At 36.0% G+C, this 19,527-nt stretch overlaps 1 protein-coding gene across 1 annotated transcript in view; it reads right to left on the bottom strand.

Moving 5' to 3' along the window:
- The window catches only part of stab1 (stabilin 1), an 88,193-nt gene that overhangs the window by 34,060 nt on the left and 34,606 nt on the right, over window positions 1-19,527 (bottom strand). Inside the window, exons 37-55 of the mRNA XM_026932816.3 lie at window positions 19,067-19,180; window positions 17,789-17,984; window positions 16,191-16,286; window positions 16,023-16,068; window positions 15,827-15,906; window positions 12,404-12,529; window positions 10,682-10,755; window positions 9,361-9,432; window positions 7,839-7,958; window positions 7,652-7,699; window positions 7,464-7,544; window positions 5,435-5,581; window positions 5,199-5,333; window positions 4,784-4,843; window positions 3,387-3,563; window positions 2,102-2,188; window positions 1,562-1,708; window positions 1,396-1,452; window positions 695-869 (exon numbers count right to left, since the gene is read on the bottom strand). Coding sequence (XP_026788617.3) covers window positions 695-869; window positions 1,396-1,452; window positions 1,562-1,708; window positions 2,102-2,188; window positions 3,387-3,563; window positions 4,784-4,843; window positions 5,199-5,333; window positions 5,435-5,581; window positions 7,464-7,544; window positions 7,652-7,699; window positions 7,839-7,958; window positions 9,361-9,432; window positions 10,682-10,755; window positions 12,404-12,529; window positions 15,827-15,906; window positions 16,023-16,068; window positions 16,191-16,286; window positions 17,789-17,984; window positions 19,067-19,180 — 2,038 coding nt within the window. The remainder of the gene's footprint in view (window positions 1-694; window positions 870-1,395; window positions 1,453-1,561; window positions 1,709-2,101; window positions 2,189-3,386; window positions 3,564-4,783; window positions 4,844-5,198; window positions 5,334-5,434; window positions 5,582-7,463; window positions 7,545-7,651; window positions 7,700-7,838; window positions 7,959-9,360; window positions 9,433-10,681; window positions 10,756-12,403; window positions 12,530-15,826; window positions 15,907-16,022; window positions 16,069-16,190; window positions 16,287-17,788; window positions 17,985-19,066; window positions 19,181-19,527) is intronic.

Genomic DNA, 19,527 nt, shown 5'->3' with positions numbered 1-19,527 from the left:
CATGTACCTCACTTTGTGCACAGGGACAAACAGGTTTAGGCCCTTTAGTTCCAGTGAAGGGAAATCTTAATGCTACAGCATATAACAGCATTACATACAATTGTGTGCTTTCAACTTTTGTGGCAACAGTTTAGGGAAGAACCACATATAGGTGTGATGGACAGGTGTCCACATATTTTTGGACATAAAGTGTACTATTGGAAATATAGTGTATATTAGCTCTGTAGTATATTACCACGCACAAAAACATTGCCGGTTTTCCTGTACTGAGAAAAGAATAGAAAACCTGTTTACTTAAATCTCACGTATACTGGAAGTTTAACTAAAGCTGTTCTAATGTTTTTCTTTTCAACACTTCTCATAGTCTTTCCAACACTGGTGCAATACAGTAAAAAGTCATTTGAGTTTGTTCTGTGATATCCTTGTGTCATCAGAGACACACAACTACTATGATAAAGCATTACTACAACATAGTCAAAATACACATTTTGTTGACAAGTTTATTAACCAAATTCAACAGCTGCGGTTTGTGGTAATTACACATGCATGCCAGATCCAGTAGATTTCTCTTGAAAAGTGCTAAGAAGAATTATTTGCTCTAAATTGCATTTGGAAGTGAAATTTTTTTTAAATCTGTGGAATTCTACTACCTACATATGCAAAAAACAATCAGGAAACTGATCGCCATTTTTACCTTGACAGTCTCGTCCATAGTGGTTCTTACAACACTTTGAAACCCATGACATTTTCATACACATTCGGTTACAGCCGAATGGCTGAAAATTGTAAGGGCTAGGAAACTCAAAGTCATCATAAAAATAATGGCGTCTGTAGAGGCTCCATGGTCTACTGCACACGTTGGTTTTGTTCTATGGAGAGAGAAAGATGTTAATGGACATTAAAAATTTCAGACTAAAAAAACACACTCTCATATCTGATCTGAATCTGTATAAATTTGCATACTAGTTACTACAATGAATGCACCCAAGAATTGGATTTCCTCAAATGTGGTCTTTATCATTTGCTTAGTGTCTTATGTCACCAACAATATAGTCAAACTAATCTCAGTTCATAGATATTTAACGTTTGCTGCTCCAGAAAGATGACTATTAAAAGCTAATTTAATTTAATAGCTAATTAAATAGCTAATTTGATTTATTTTATTGCATAGAATGTTTAACCTACATTCTTGCCATTTATAATATTTCAGTGTTCATGTAAACTTTTCTTTGTTTTACATGCAAGGGAAAAATAGACAAAAAAGCTAAGCGGCTTGCACACTGTACGATTTCTTAAAATGACAAATAAGCCATGCTGAACTGTATGTTTGTTATACTAGAAGATTAAAAAATGTGAATGGTAAACCAAACTAAGAATGATTGAATGGATACTTACAGCATACACAGTGCCATAAGGGCAAGATGGTGGATGTATACAAGATCCACAGCGACCCTATTACATATAGTCAAATACAAATAATCACACACTACTATTTTAATGTCTATATTAATTTTATAATGCATTTTAACATTTAAATGGCATTTTTACACAGATCCCTTACTTTAATCTCTGTAGGTGAAAAGTCATCACAGTGTGCCCCTATGTTTGGAGGCTCTAGAACCTTGTCAATCCCATGGGCTATCCCCGAAAAGAACTGCAGGTGGCGTTCTACAATCTTGGCATCATTTCCATTGATTAAAATATCCCCCTAATAAAAGAAGGTCAATAAATTCAGAATTCCACATACATACAGCATACATAATGAATTCTAATCAATGGAGGCAGTATATTATGATAAAATGCTTTGTCTGAATCCATTACAATCACCTGATTTATACTTAAATTATCTGAAACAAATCTCAGATCATAATGAATCTATTTAAAGTGTAACAGTGCATCTAAATATGGATTAACCCTAAATTATGGCATGCCAAATGTAAAAAGTTGGATACTCTTACATCTTTTCTTAATGAGAAAACACCCAGTATGACTAAAATTACACTGTAATTGCACAGAGTGAACACAGTAAAAGTCAGTTTGCAACTAGTATGTACATCATAAGGCAATTAACTTATCAAATATTCAGAAAGTTAGAACTCACAGTTAACGCTTGGCTGCAACTGAACGTCAGCCACGATCCATACATCGTTCGGACAGTTTTTTCTGTCGGCAGGGCAATAGCAACTGTCTGTAGTGACAAAAAGTATGAAAACATTAAGTAGTAATACCTTAATTGTTGTCACAGTGCTAATATTAGTGTGCTATGGTAAACTCAGAAGAATCATTAAACCTAGCATTAAATTTAAAGCAAATCTTCCTGCCAGTCACTCTGTGGGTGGACTTCTTTCATGCCTGAAGATGGAGCGTGATGATGTTACAAATCCAACCCGACAACCCTGACACAGCACTGACTGACCATTACAGGATTGTCAGGGCAACTCACATCAGCTCAAAAACATCAGAACAAAATCAGTATCTTTTTCTCCCCTATTCAATAATTATGGTTTTAAATCGTGCATGGTGTAGCTTTAATTATTGTACTTTAGCTGTGATCTGCTTAAAAAAGTGAGAACACTTTTCATAACTCCACACATACTTACAAAAGTTGTTTAGGACACAGTATAACTTACTGTAATCTATAAAAAAATGAACAAAATCTTACTGGGAATTCAAATGTTCTAACATTACAGCCATCTTGGAATCACTTTTTTCCTTAGCATAATTTGCTATTATTCCACCTACTAAGCCCCACCTCCCAAAGTTTGAAGACTAACTGTAGAGCAAAGCTTGAAGTTATGAAGATGATAATATGGTTCCACTTTGACCTTAAATCTGTAAATACAGACCAATACTGTATTTTACAAAATAGTTGGAAGGAAATTAGAAAGCTTAACAATGTTGTATATGACAATTTGAGCATGTGTCTAAGGAAAAGATTTTGGGTGAGACACATTTCCTTAGTTTATTAGCTATATTACACTCATAGCTCCAGTCCAAAACACCAAACATGTTTTGCCTGATCAACAACTTTTGGAGTATGAAGAAAATGATGTAATTAAATTCCTTGCTGAATTATTCCTTCAATAAATCAACACACCCTTCACATATACCTTTAAACCCTTGAAAGAAAATTAGCAAGAATTAAACAAATGCATTCCTGAGAGCTCCTGTGCCACCCATCAAGGGCCACAAGGCTTAAACATTTAAAGAAATCAAAGGGAAAAGCTTCCCAAACTAACTCCCTTTATCTATTTGTTTAATTCATGCTCATTTCCTGACCAGTGATTTGTTATTAAGACCATTAAAAGCTTAATATTTTGCCATTTTGAGCCTGGTCCATTTTTTTGCCCAGGACTGTACGTAACGTATTTTAAAAGATCACTTACTCGCTGGTCACGAATTATGTGAAATTTCAAGTAGGCCTGCAGCTTGTCAAGATGATCTTCACTGTACAGCCAGTTCTTCTGCTCCTGTGGCAGACTATTGAACGCTTTATCAGTAGGCCAGAACATGGTGAAAGGATGAAATGCTCTATGCTGCAGCATATCCATCAAGTTGGCTTTCTGGCATCACACAAAGTTCAAGTCGGTTAAGTAAGTGAATACAATATCAATATTTAATACAGATCAAAGATATGTAGGGGGTGTGACTGTTTATTTACAAACATGATTTTAAATGCCTAAATTCTTTTGAATGGGTGATTACAAGTACATGTATTTATTTATTTATTTATTTTATTTTTTCTTTTTCAAAGACTTTCTTAACATTATGTGAACTCAGTTTGTGATACAGCAAAATAGGCTCAAAGAAATCACACTTGATATGAAAATTATGTCACTGTGGTATGCATAAACTTTTAGCCATAGAACATACTTGCTAAGCTAGCTAGCTAAATTCAATAATGTTAGTGACATACAAAACAGGAAATCCAACTTGTGTCTATTTATGGCAATTTCAAGCTAATTTACTAGCCGGCTAGCTATTTGGGAAGGCAGGAAGACAATTTGCATATTCATGGTTCCTGGCACTTTTAATGAGAGCCGACATATGGAGCTGTTTATAGGCCATTTTAAGAGTTTCTTGGTCATACAGTCCCCTCCGAAAGTATTGGAACTGCAAAGCCAATACTTTTGTTTTTGCTACTTACATCTACATATTTTGATGTAAATATCAGGAAATTGCACTATTTGTCCATGTTGTACACAGTTATAGAAGGGATTTATTTATAATTACACTATCTGTTATCACCCAGATGAGGATGGGTTCCTTTCTGAGTCTGGTTCCTCTCACGGTTACTTCCTCATATCGTCTCAGGGAGTTTTTCCTTGCCATCGTCGCCTCTGGCTTGTTCATTAGGGATAAATTCACATATTTACAATTTATTTTGGTTTAATTTAATTTAATTGTATTTATTTCTGTAAAGCTGCTTTGTGACAGTGTCCATTGTTAAAAGCGCTATACAAATAAAACTGAATCGAAATGAAAGCTGAAATTATGATCTATCATCTCATATTCATCTTTTGATCTCAAACCCAAATGTCTTCAGTGTATAGCAAAAACAAAAGAATTGGCCTTGCCGTTCCAATACTTTCGGAGGGGACTGTATATATTAAACAGTATTGTACACTGATTGTTTTTAATAGTTTATGCATTATTACATGTTCAGGGCACATGGAAATAGCCTTTTGGACCAGGTACTAGCAATAACATAGATTAAAGTACTTTTAAAGAATAACCAGAGGCATTTATGGCCTAACGAGGGTACTTCAAGCAGTGCACATACCTGTAGCAACTTGCCAAACATGGTATATCCATATGTTTCTGCTGCGGTAGTAACATTCAACTGAAATATAAATATAGACAGAAATACTGACTTTCTTTATGAACTGAAGTGTTGAAAGGTTTATATATTTAGTTAGCATTTTTAACATAAACAATTGTACTTAGTGGTTAACCATGATAATCTTTTTTTTTCTACTTAGCTTGACTGATTTAGTTTAATTTCTGTGTTTAGTTTCTGTCCCTCTACTTATAACAACCATTTTGCATTTGCTTCTGGTCAGTTGCTGGCACACTGTATCACTGTAAATCCTTGAATAGCTAGATGCTTGGGTTGAAGTCTGCTTCACTTGTAATTCTTTCTAGAAAAAGTGTCTTCCAAATGAAAACATACAAATGAATAAGACAAAAATACATACAGTTTCTTCAACCCCTGCAGTTTCTTTCTTCAGTTCATATGGGATGAGGACTTTATCTATGAAATGTATGACTCCATTAGAGCATTCATAGTCACTAGTGATTATTTTTGTATCACCGTTAATGTACACAGCACCCTGTGAAAATAAGATAAAAATGAGATATAAATTTGTACTTGGTTATGTTGACATTTGTGTTGGAAAAATGTAAATTATTTGGTTCAGCTGTTAAGGCTTACATCTCGTACGCTGAAATTCAACACATGCCCAGAAGAAGCAACCACACGTGTGATAGACTTAAGTTCTGATTCAGAGAGTTCTTCGCAGCCTACAATGTGGTATCGCAACAGATCTGGGCTACGGTTTTTACTCTCCCATAAGTCAATCTGTTCAAAAGAACAAAATATCATCAAAAATCATTTGGATATAACAAACTATAACCTAGAGCAGATGTACTGAAATAAAATGTATCAAAAAAAGGTCTTGTTATGTAGATAATTAACTAACGTGACTGAATGGCAATAACAGTTACATTATAAGGCTTTCAATGATTAGTTCATGGGTATAACTAGCACCACTGAGATACAAAACATTTTCCACTTTCAACTAGCACCATGGACTCTGTTTTGAATTTGATACATGAAGAATAAATGCATACTTCTCCAACTGTATTTTTGTATTTAAACATTCTGCATTTGTCATCTTTTTTTTTTAACAAGCAATGTCATCAGTTTTCTACTCAAACCAGAGAGGGTCAGTAAAATATTTGTAAAAAAAAATCTATTAAATTCTGTGAAAACCCTTTCTGAATTAATGTTTCTAGGCCTCTAGCTATAGTCTTTGGTCTGCCAAGCTGCCTTCAGCTAAATAATTTATATAACTGCATGTGATTAGTTAAGTAGCAGCTAAGAAACTGTTACCGAAGCCACATTGGAACATGTGGATACATGAAAACTAGAGTCGCTGAAATACAGCCATTTTTTTCGTGTTTATTGGCTTTGATACAGTTTGTTCCCCTAAAATACTTTTCTGGGTCTGCATCTGGACCGTGGTTGATTACCCCTGATGCTTCCATCTAACTAATGGTACCAAGTGAGATTTCTATGATATTTAATTACTATGAAGAACAAAGTTCTGTCTGGTTAGTCATGCTTCCCAGATAGAATGGATCTGTTATAGGTAACTAATTACTATGAAATACAGTATTCAGTATTTTCTCAACACAAACTGAGAAAAGGGTTCATTTGTTTGAGGATAATAGTTTAGAGGTATATAGCTCACACACTGCTGAAGTAGTTGCTGTGATGGAAATATTGCTAGTGAGGTAATGCTACCTGCTAAACTACAGCAAAGAAAACCAATTAGCACTCTTAAACTGTGTCTCAAATTGCAGATAGCAAAACTAATTCTGGGCCAAATATGAGAAATATTTGAGTTTAAAAAACTATCATGTTAATGTTAAAGCAATGATGTCATTGTTAAATGTGGACTAAAAGTGGTCCACCTGTAAGCAGACACATTTAAGGCATTTACTTGGAATGCTTACAATTACATTTGAGTCAAATCTAAGTCAAAAATTTGCTGAAGTCATAGATTGTTAAGAGTTATTTCAGTTTGGGGCTGAAAGTGGCCCAGCTATAAGCTTTTCTCTATATAATGCAATATACAGTATGTTCTCTTCAAAGTTGATTTGTGGTTGTCTTCTAAAAGCAAGTTTCAGATTGTATGTGTATGGTGTGTGTGTGCTGGTTGAAGTAGTGTGTGTTCGCACTTGTATGTTATATGGAATATACTATGAGCTAACATTTAAAACTATTCTCTGTGTATTAATTCAGAAGATTACTGCATAGCTCATACTATCGCGTTTGTTCTATGCAATAAAATTAGAGGTTTGGTATTTCAGGTATTACCAGATTTCATTCTATGCTACCTGACGTTAGACAGCTATCTTGGTCTTATGATTTTTGGTTTACAAAGGCACCAGTATGCCAGAAGACACAATGATGTCTGTTTATCTGTGAATCACCTACATGTCTTTGTCTTTTAATAATCAACAGAATGATAAATGACTATGAATATTAAAAGATATTGATTAATCATGCTGTGATTGGTAGAAACTGACTTTCAGCATAATAACCACCCCAAAAACAGGTTCAGTTGTGCATTCGTACACCAGGAAACCACACCAATATTTAACAAATACATGATTACAAATATCAAGAACCATTTTCAGTTTTTTTTTTCTTAAAAAATTTTAAAATGACATACCGAGTAGTTTCCAATGTAATCTGTGTGAGGGACAAATACAGTGAACGGTCCTCTACTGTACAAATCCCTGACTCTTGATGCCTATACAAAACCATACATTGAATGTAATTCAAGCCTTAGTCACATTATCATTTATTAAACTAATATTAGACAAATTAAAAAACTGTATAGAATGCCTTGAGACTTACTCCGAGATTTCTCCGGAACCAATTAGCAGCAGCTTTGTGAAGAAGTTCCTGCCTCAAGCAATAACATTATTAATTTTTAAAGGGCATGAAAAAATTTCTGCCCTTATCCAGATTAATTGTTGCATATTCATAACCATTATTATCAGAGTTTCCTATTTGTGTTGTCTCTTAAACAGAGGATACTCACTCTACTGACGGTGCCCATACACTCGATACCATTTCCTTTGTAGCCATATCGGCATGTGCAGTTCCTCTCACCCGGGCCGGTGTATTGACACAATGCGTTGGGGCTGCAGCCTCCGTTGTCCTGGATGATAAATAAACAACCTACTGGCATATCATTCATTTCCTAGACAACCTGAAGGCATTATTTGTTTCTCTTGGTATTTCTATTGCTCTTTCTAGTGCAGGTTTTTAACTTACATGAAACAAGCATATGAAATGCTGTAATAATAGTATAATATATGTGTTTTCATTTAGTCTAAATGCACAGTTATATATTCAATTTCTTACTTAAATAAGACCACAAAATAACTCAAGTGACATGGTAGTGAACATTAAATGCCATGAAGGACAAGAATAAAGCAATGTGTTTCTTTTCAGGCGACACCAGGGTATTGTCATTGGTGGGTGCAGATGTGGCCAGATTATTTAGGCTAAATTGTTTTTGCTTATGCTGAAGGAAAAAATGCAGTGAAAATATACAGTTTACTTCCAAATGTAGTTGATCAGCCAAGTCATCTTTTGTGTCCAATATTAGCTTGTAAATTGCAGTGGAGGTAGAAGGCTAACTGAGGTAACAATTAATGAAAACATAGGTTCCAGCTTAGAATCAGGCAAACTGCATGTCTAAATCTTCATAAATATTTGAATTATGGTTATTACGGCAGTTAGGGTTAGTGGATTATCCTTTGTTTTTGTGAAGGAATGAGCTGAATTTATTTTCTAGATTATTTTGGCACATAGGGAACTCCACAAAGTATTCCTTTTTGCTGACTTTCTGACCATCTCAAACTATAAGACCTTGGTAAGTTTTGGGCTCATAAAAAGACTCAGGCGATCAACAAACAGACTGAATGGGACAAAAACCAGATTCATGAAACCAGGCAACCAGAAGAAGATCATAAATCAGTATTAAACCAATATTGTGAACAGTGAACAAAGGCTTGGTATGTCAGGCAATAAACACTGAGCAATACTTCGCTCTGTGTGAGAGCTTGAGAATCCTTTATATAGTGTTTGTGTGTGATTGAGCCCTTGTGTTGTTGATCAGGAGAGTGCGAACATGACAACCAGTGTGAGCCTGACTAGCGTAGTCTGTGGAGGCCATGTTTGTAGGCCGTGGTGTGTTCTGGGAAATGGAGTTTGTTGCTGGTTCCAGTGTTGACATGACATACTGAAAGCCATTGTATTAGACTATATGGTTATCTTGCCCTGAATTTCTCATGCCGTTTCAATCCAAATGTTATGTTTTGTGCTTGTACCTAAGCAATAATTCTTTATGGACCTCACATTGAAGGCAGTAAAATATTAAGTTAAATTTCTCAAAAATCATCCAAGGACAATTTATGAGTTTTACAGTGAATACAAAACCAAACACAAACAAAAATACTTTTATTTCTTTATTCATGTTATAGATTACCAACCTCACTGAGGTCCTGACTAATTAAAAAACTTTATTATGCCTGAATTATATTTGTATCACATACCTTTAGGCAGGGATTTATCGGCATGCAGAGTCTTCTCTGCGCAGCGAAGCCTGGTTTACAAATACATGCAGCCTGCAATATGATAATATACTATAGTTCAGCAAAGCAGTTCTTCAATGATTAACAATAAAAGAAGGTATTAAGGATTTTATACATGTAAAACACATATAACACCCACAAGAAACATGCAAGATGCTTTACTAACAGGATCTGTGAAGGATTGCATCTTACAAAAGAGCAAAATATCACGTCTTGTCTTTGTATGTTTGCTTAATGAATTTGCAATTTGAGGTATTTCTAAATAAAGGTGCAAAATACAGGAGGGTGTCAACATACATTTTGCACTACCAAAGCAAATTACCAACTATGAATTCCACTATGGGTACGGTGACTACAGGAGCAAATTATTATGACCAACAGGCTAGTATCAAACTTATGGAAGCCCATTTCTGCCAGATGAAGACAAATTAAAACAATTTACTAAGTCTTAATAATGAGAATGTTTACAAAAATTATGTCTTAGTAAAATAATCAGAAAGGACTGTATTCAAAGTTGGCAACTTAATTTTGAAAGTGATACATATCAATATATCTGGAAAATGAATGAATTGTGCACATCTTTTGGTGCTCTTCTCTAAAGAAAGTTTAGAGAAGAGCATCAAACAGCACCCACAGTTTAATGGATAAGCTGACTGAGCAGTCATCTGCTATGGTTACAATTCACTTTAAGTAGGTAGAATTCCTCATTTTACTGTAAGAATCAACAAGCCATATAAAATTCAATGCTCATTATAAGTATTGTCTCCAATTTACATGCACACTCCAATCTCCTTCCATGCACATGAAATAAAAACCAAATTGTGTGTAACTGAGAAATATTCCTGTTTTTGGCACACTTCATCCTGCACACATCTCACATATGACTATCTGAGTACCACGTAAGTGTGTATTTACATATTTTAAATATTGGAATAATACTGATGGGCCAAATTCAAGAGCTGATTAGGATGTGCCCAGGCCAGCCATGTGTCCAGTGAGGATTCTCAAGTACTATGTGAAGCAGCTGTAACAAAAAGTAGGGTCTAGTAAATCATGGCCTAGCTGTTTTTAACAGTTTGCCTCATTAGCATTAGAGTTTTGTTAAAATAATTATAATATTTGTAATATTAACAAATATATTTTTTAATATATTTATCAAATACATACCTATAGGCATTCTATCTTATATTCTAAACAATACTTTATGAATACCAATTTGATTAAAAAGGTTAATAATATTAATGTCATAATAGTTATGATGTTAATAAGTAATACTGTTTACTGTGTTTGGTCCAGTTTTGATGCAATCTGTATTTTCAGAACATCCTCCTCTATTAACTAGACAGGGGTCCATCTCTGTTAAATAAGAACACAGAGGATTAATCAGGATTTAGGTAAAAAATAAACTGTGGTTCCAAACTAAGGTAAATATCAGAACAATGGTAACTTTATTATCGTGGCTACAGTACCATTATGATCAAATATACTGTATGTATCAAACGATAATGTGATATTGAAATTTCATCAGCTTTTATTGTTATTATGGGTTTCTGTTATTTTGTCCACCTCCTTTATATGCACTATATGGCCAAAGATATGTGGCCACTGGATCCTCACACCCATATGTGGTTCTTCCCCAAACTGTTGCCACAAAATTTGAATCACACAATTGTATAAGGTATCTCTGTATGCTGTAGCATTACAATTTCCCTTCACTGGAACTAAGAGGCCCAAACCTGTTCCAACATGACAATGCACCTGTGTACAAGTGAGCTCCATGAAGACATTGTTTGCCAAGGGTGGTGTGTAAGAGCTCAAGTGGTCCACACAGATCCCTGACCTCAACCACAGTGAACACCTTTGGGATTAACTGGAACACTGACTACAAAATTTACATTTACATTTATGGCATTTGGCAGACGCCCTTATTCAGAGCGACTTACAATTATCTCAGTTATACAACTGAGCAGTTGAGGGTTAAGGGTCTTGCTCAAGGGTCCAGCAGTGGCAGCTTGGTGGTGGTGGTGGGATTTGAACTCTCAACCTTCCAGTCAGGTGTCTTAACGTCTTAACCACTGAGCTACCACTACCACGAAATTTAGAGGAAAGCCTTCCCACAAGAGTGGAAGTTGTTGAAACAGGAAAAGGGGGGACAAAATCTGTAATGGGATGTTCAAAAAGCACATGTGATGGTCAGGTGTCCACAAACTTTTGGCCATATAGTGTATGTTGTTTAGTAGTGCAAGTCACATTAATGTACCAGGCATTTTGATTTCATAATAAATAGGAGATGTCTGTTATTGTCTTGTATGAGGACACCATTAACAAGAAAAAAAACAAGGTTATACTGTGTAATATTTTTTTATGTAACAATGATATGCTTAATAATGGTCAATATTATGGTCACTTCAATATTATCTCCTCTACTGAAAAAAACAAACAGCAAAAATAGCATGGTCATACACTGAAAGAAATTACTCATAAGCTAAACTTGTTATACTCATAAGCTACCTTTAGTTATAATTATAATAATAATTTAGTTATAAATATACTTTACACTTTAGATTGTGTGGTTTACCACAAGATCAGTCAAACTACTGACATTAACTTCTTTATTTGGTAGGAGCTCATCTACTCATATGTATTACATACAGGTATTAATACACCACAGATTTTTATATTTACTAACAGACTGAAAAAAAATTACAAGTGTCAAGAGTGGAGGAGGATGTGATTACAAAATGATGAATTGGCATAATAACAGAGAATGGAGATAATGGCTCACCACTAAATTGTAAAGTCAAGACACATAATTAGACATAAGGAGCTAGTCTGAGGACTTATAAGACTAAGAATGTCAGAATATAAACTGGTTCAAAACAATGCTGCCAGAAAAAGCCAATGACAAAATCTACTCAATCAGCTATGAGGGGAATAAGATCAGTGAAAGGTTCAGGGTCTTTTGCATACTCTCCAATATTGGTGATGTTTTAAAAACTCTTACCTAGACACACAGTTCCATCTCCAGTGTAGTCTTTCTTACATGTGCAGCTCCTTTCTCCAGGTGAGATTTTTGTGCATGTTGCATGTTCTGAGCAGCCACCATTACTGGTGGCACACAAGTCAATTTCTGTAATAAATAAATAAATAAATAAATAAATAACCCTCTGGAAGAGTTTCTTTTTATATTTACACCATGGCCATGTAAAATACTTTCTGATTGGGTGGCAGATGTGCATTAATTTGTCACATCAGCACACTTCTAGTGTAGATCTAGTCAAAACTTTAATTGCAGTTCTGAATCAAATCTCATCAGAAGTTGTAATCAAGAATGTAATCAAGAGAGTGAGTATAAATAATGGTTTAGGCTTGTATTTATGCATTTGCCATTGCATCACTTAATTAGGAAAAATAAATGACATTTATTTGTCATTAGCTGTCTTCTCAGAAATAATTCCCTGTAAACAGCAATGAAAAACAATGTATGTCACATCGAAACTCAGTGCTTATGGCAAAGATATTCTGCTTCAATACATTTTATTTGGTTGATTTTCTTTTTCTTGACTTTACACTAACATTAATGATTTTTATTAAAATCTTTATTTAATTACACAGAAAGAAATTATTTATAGGGCACAGTGTACCAAATTTTTTTTATTAAAACCAAGGACATCGCTAGACCTTTTTTACTTTTTGCTGTGTGCCAGTAAAATTTTCCTGATAAGACATTGTCTGGTGACACAGATTATAGTAGATATGTCTGAAATTAGGCTTTCCTATTCATTGAACGTTATCATTTACATCATTTGAGTTATTTAATACATGAAGGCTGATTGTAATGCCAGCTGAAGAGAAAATATCCTGGGCATTGTCTTCAATCATATGCCTCGCCCCCCTCACTATGCTCCTCCTCCCTTCACTTTTCCACATGGAGACCTTGACTTGCAGACTTAATTCTTAATACTACATTGTAGCTCAGGAGAGGTAACTACCAGGCTAATGCTTATCACTGTGTTAATGAGTAGTATGTGAATTTGTATTTATTTGAATGAGGACATCCCGTTTTCCAGATCTAATTTTACTTGGCACAGATTTGATCGATAACGTTAGCTTGTTAAATGCTGAAAGAATGCTTGCTGATCTCTTCTAATTTGGCATTCTGCCACAAACTATGTCATTTAGTCATCAGGGAAAGCTTTTTTGAAGTGATTTTTCATTTAGGGGGCTAGTTAGTTAGTTTTCTCATGAAAATGATAGTTGAGGATTTAATTTTTTTTAATAGATTGTTTTTTTTAAATGTGTTAGCTGTTCTGTTTGCAAGGAGTGATCTACTTAATGTTTCCCGCCTCCACCCTGTGTTCTCCTGGGGGTTTTCTCCAGATACTACAGTTTCCTCCCCCAGTAAAAGACATGTGTTGTAGGCTGATTGGCATCTCTAAATTGTCTGTAGTGTGTGTGTGTGTGTGTGTGTGTGTGTGTGTGTGTGTGCATGTGTGATTGTGCCCTGTGATGGACTAGCACCCTGTCCAGGGTGTCCCCTGCCTTGTACCCCAAGTCCCCTGGGATAGGCTCCAGGATCCCCACAACCCTGTGTAGGATAAGCAGTACAGAATATGGAAGGATGGACCTACTTAGCTTATTTTTATTTATCCAGATGGATATATGAACTTATTTCATTCCAAGAGGTGGCAGAGGGAGAGAAGAGCATCATCTTTTCTTCTCTTGTCGTTTTGAATGGAGTGTATACCTTTGTGTATTTATTTCAGGAATTTTAATAGAAATTAAGTATGGTCAAGTATTAAATAAAATGTAAACTTGCACTGATGAAGTTGTTAGCAATTGTTTAAAAACTACCATGGTAAAACCGAGTTCAAAGGTATAAAAATATGGAGTTTGTCACTGTCATCACCCAAACAGTAACCAGTTTTTATACCTAAAAAAAAGTTTATGTAGGCAATTTTAGCAAAGCCCTTTACATACTTACATTAATGTTTGTTACAAAATAGATTGAAACCACTGAGCAATGATAACGCCTTCTGAGATTTAACCATAGCAACAGCCATATAATCGTAAGCTACAAATAGGTGGATAGAGACAGGAGGTGTAGCAAGTTAGCTACATAAATTGACACTTTTTTAAAAAATCATTCAGTTATGGGTAAGCAAAACAGGATTTTCCAGGATTTCACTCTTGTAAACACCCTTATTATTCACGGCCTTGAGTGCTCCTCTCACTGATGTAGCTATCTTTTATCTTATCTTCCACATTCTCTAGTTCCTTTTTCATTCCCTGGTATTTCTGTAACTTCTCGTATTTGGATATTACTTTCATATGGGATTGCCACATTTCTCACCACTGCGGTTTTCTGCTCCTTATCTGTTATTACTCTGGCTTTCTGGCTATTACTTGTTTATTTGGGTGGATCAGGATGTCCCACAGGATCTTAGCTTTGTTGTTTCCTACGCTCTGTTCTTATTTCATACACCTTCACATTCATGCAATTAACCAATCATGTGGTTTGAGTATTTCAGAAACTAGCAAACTCTTTGGATTTTCACACACAACAGCCTCTAAAATTTACAAAGAATGATGCAAAAAACAAAAAAAACACCCAGTGAGTGGCAGTTCCACTGGTCAGAGGAAAATGCTTAGACTGGTAGGAGCTGACAGGAAGGCTGCAGTAACTTACATAATCACTCTTTAGTTCCCAAGTGATTGCCCTATTGTCCTGAGATTGTGAGTTTGAATCCTGGCAATGACACAGCCATCTGTGGCCAGGAGTGCTCTCTGGGTCGGAGAGCATGTTAATAGGAGAGCTCTCTCTCTCCCATGTTAATCACAGCGACACTAGCCAATTGTAAGCATCTGTGAGCTCATGCAAGCAGAAGGGGGCAGACAGCACTTTTCTCTGACGTGTTTCTCTGCCCTGTGACAAAGCATGAGCAGCAGTTTGAAGAGATGCATCATAGCTTTCACTTTCCTCAGTTGGTATAGCTGTTGTATGATAGGGGAGACGTGACTGGTGGGTGGGAATTGGATAACACTAAATTAGGGAGACTAGAGACTTTTTCAACTGTGGTGAGCAGAAAAGCATCTCAGAATATACAATATGACAAATGTCGAGGTGGATGGGCTACCACATCAAGTTCCACCAAAACTGTACAGGTGAAGAACAGAAAAACATCTTCTTGTCTTTTTCCAATCACTGAAATAGCATTTTCCCCCATTCTGATATTTGTTTTGAGTATTAACTCGAGCTATTGGCCTATATCTGAATGGTGTTGCTGCCACTGATAATTTCTAATTGATAATTGCATGAATGAGCGGTGGTACACGTGTTCCTATTAAAGTGGTCAGTCAGTGTATATATGCATCATGTTCTCATTATTCCTCATAATATCAAATATTTTTTTCTTTTAAACAAGACCTTGACAGAAGGTGCCGTTTCCATGGTAACCCGCTGCACAGATACATGTTGGTTTTACTCCTGAACCCGGAGAAAAACAGCTGAAAGAAAAGTTATACAGACACAAACAAGCAGTTTTCATTAGCAGCACATAGTAACAAAAACTGCACATGATGGAGAGCAGATTATAATTCAGTGTGCTGTCTTATGCACTCACTTGGCATTTTGATCACAAATGCCTCCGCATTCATCATTAACGATCTCTGAAAAATGAAATTAAGCAACTTTATTGGAGATTTTCCAGGGTTGAACAAGAAACATTACTAACAACATATAAATCATTGTATATTTATTGAAATATTCTAATAGAATTTGCAGCACTGACCTACAGAACAGTTCACTCCTTTCCAACCCTTGTAGCAGATGCACTGGCCATTACCATCTATGCCATCCAGACATTTTCCATGCTCACAGTGACATTCTAAAATGAGAGAAATATGTATTCTTGCTTAATTTGTATGGTACTTAAATCAGCCTTCTCTATAAAAGCAGGACCTTGCAGTGTTTTTAATGGGGTTTACAACTTCACTACCACTTTTGAAAATGTAACCAGACATCAAAGTAACTCTAGAGACTGCAAAAGTTATCATAATTCATAATTCAGAGTGGCAGTCAGCTCACAGACAAACAAGGACAAGAAGATCATCACAGGCATTTCATAAACCTGGAAAATAAAATATACATGACTTGTAAGCTAGTGAAAAAGTGGAAAGTGGTGAAGTAGGATACTAGAATAAAGCCCTACTTGGATGTAATTGGTTGCTAATGCATTTGCACTTCTGATCAATGATAAAGTTCTTGTATATGGACAGCTGTGTAGTAACACAGGACAACTGAGTGTCCAGCAAGTATGTTTTTGTCACAACAACACAGAGGCCAAGTCCGATACTGGGTGCTTTCTTGAACTCTCCCCATCTATTGGTGATATACATTCACCAATTAGTGCATAGCTCCTAGTTTGTGTAATCTTAAGAGTAGCCTATTATGTAAAACACTAAGCATGGAAGAGTAAAGGGAGAGGGGTTGGGTCAATGCCACCTTATCATGCCATCAGCACGAGGCCCATATAATATATGGGTTGATTTTTATGTTTGGACTGGTTATGCTGTGTTTTCCATGTTGTTTTCTCTCTGTTTGTTAATTGTCATTACCGCCACCTGTGTCCAGTTTCCCCATGTGTATTTAAGTTGCCCTGTTCCCTAGTTTTGTGGCTTGTTGTTTAATGTTATCAGCCCGTCATGGCTTGAGTAAGTTTCCCTGGGTTTCCTTGACTGTTGTAGCAAACGTTTTTGTGACTGTTGTTTTCCTTTTGAGAGAAACTCTTTTGTTGGTGCACTTCTTTGAGGAGTTTTTTGTGCTGTGAATTTCTTCACAGATGAACTTTGTGGATAACCTTTGTTCCTTGTTTCTGCCCTTTTTCTGTTTGCATTTTTGGGATTTTGGACTTATTAAATACTTTTGAACTTTCACCCTGTTTGAGCCCATCTCTGCGCTTGAGCTCATCACCTCTCTGTGGCTCACTGGTAGCGTGTCTGACTCTCTCACTGCAGACCAGCATTTGAGTCCTGGCCCTGACATTTTAGTGTTAACCAGTGTACATTCATTAAATAATCTTTTTGCATACATAGCCACAAGCCATGTGAAGAGGAAGAATATGTTCCTCAGTTCCTCCAATAAGTACTTACACTAACACTTTGCCATAAACCTGCCCAATACACAAGAAATGTAATGATATGTTATGAGACATAAACCCTTGAGGGCAACAATAAGAAACATGAACAACAACAGACAAAGAAGAAAATTACAAAGCACTCAAGAGTGCAACCATATTCTTTGGGACTTAAACCCACATACTTCTGTTTACTAGGACTGAATGACCACTGTCTACAAAATGACTGAAGTGAGAGCATATAATGATGTTACCTGATTTGCAGTCTTTGCCATATCTTCCAGGCTCACACATTTCACACGCTGTGCCATGAAACCCTTCATTACACAGACACTCCCCACTGCCCCAAAGGCCATCCTGGCATTTGCCATTGTTCGAGCACCAGTTGTCCACAGTTCCAGGGCATTTAAAACAGTCACGTCCAAAGTATCCTGGGCAGCAGGCATGATCCTTAGAGAAACACATGTTCCCATAGATATCTTGGGTTAACATGTGATTTGTACCTAGATATTGATATCTGTATAAACAATGGTTTGATCTCAGTTCTCCTGGGCAATATGCATATACACTATCTATGTACAGTGTGGGAAGTCAACCACCTGTCAGCACAGCAGGAGTTGAATCTCCAGATATTATTCTATTGTGCAGCCAGTGTTTACTTTTCCTCTGCCAAGGAAGGGGTTTTCTGTTTGGTGGTAAAATAAATGACAGCAAACTGTATTTTCACCTATTACAATAGAACTAGAGTCATATTATGGAGGTGCTCTTTTTAATGCTTTTTAAAAATAACCTGATGATGTTTTCTGTGGGGAACCACCTTTTACCTAATGCCAGCCTGATTCAATCACAGTGTAAGGAGTATCTACAGCCAGATGATCTCTGGAGGATGAGCCAATCACTTTCCATTTGCAATGTGTGTACATTTACCTTTGTCTTTTAATATGATCAAATCGATCATCACTGCAAACACATGTTAATGATATAGTTTTGAGAGAAAACATCTAATTTTCTAAAGAATCTACAAAGGGTTTTGGTAGAAACTGGTAGAAGCTAGATTTTATGTAGATGACACTATAGATCCACTTTGGTCCCTGGAGGACTAGTGGTTAGGCCACAGCACTCTTGCTGTGGCCTGGGTTCAATTCCCAGCCAAGGAACATACAACAGTGCCCTCTCAGTGCCAGTCCCAAGCCTGGATAAAACTGGGGAGGGTTGTGTCAAGAAGGGCATCCGCCATAAAAACTGTGCAATATGCGAACAAATGATCCACAGTGGCAACCCCTAACGGAAACAGCCGAAAGAATTGCATTTATGCATTTACTGATTTCTAAAAAAGTTTTTGGATTGAGATAGGCTTCCACTACCTGCTAGATTGGCCTCAAAAATGCCAGTGCAAAACTAAACAAGCAAAACGTCAGACACCAAATGTGTCTTAACTGGTGCTGAGGATTATGTAAATTAGAATTTTCACCAGACTATGGATTAGTTATTAGCATTGCCATTATAAAGCCACTTGACAATGAGAATCTTACCTTAATAACTTTTATACAGTCCATCATGCAGCCTGGCACCATTTTTTTCCTTCGTCCTACTCTTGTCCTGTATCTACAATTGGACTTCATATTCAAAGGGAATGCATCCTTCACCTTAAAATGGAATACATTTGTATGTTAATAAAATTCAATTCCATTACATAAATAGGCATGTTCAGTGTAAAAAATGCTTTTTGGTTAATCCAGATTGGTTAGTCCAAATATTTCCATTTACAACATGGTGAGACATGGTGATGAAGTGCAGTAGATATTATGGACTAGAATCTAGAATGTATGATATTAAATTGTGATTTATCTAATATGGAATCAGATATGAAGTGGTGATGTGATTTACTGTATATAATAAAGAATCAGGTAGAAAGCAGATTATTCAGTTAAACATGCACCTATTTGTAGCTAAACTCATTGGCCATTTTATCAGGTTCACCTACTATATAGGT

This window comes from Pangasianodon hypophthalmus, chromosome 20, assembly GCF_027358585.1.
Source record: "Pangasianodon hypophthalmus isolate fPanHyp1 chromosome 20, fPanHyp1.pri, whole genome shotgun sequence".
Lineage (NCBI taxonomy): Eukaryota > Metazoa > Chordata > Actinopteri > Siluriformes > Pangasiidae > Pangasianodon > Pangasianodon hypophthalmus.
The sequence above is the reverse complement of the archived record's forward strand: the minus strand, read 5'-3'. Positions and strand labels throughout refer to the sequence as shown.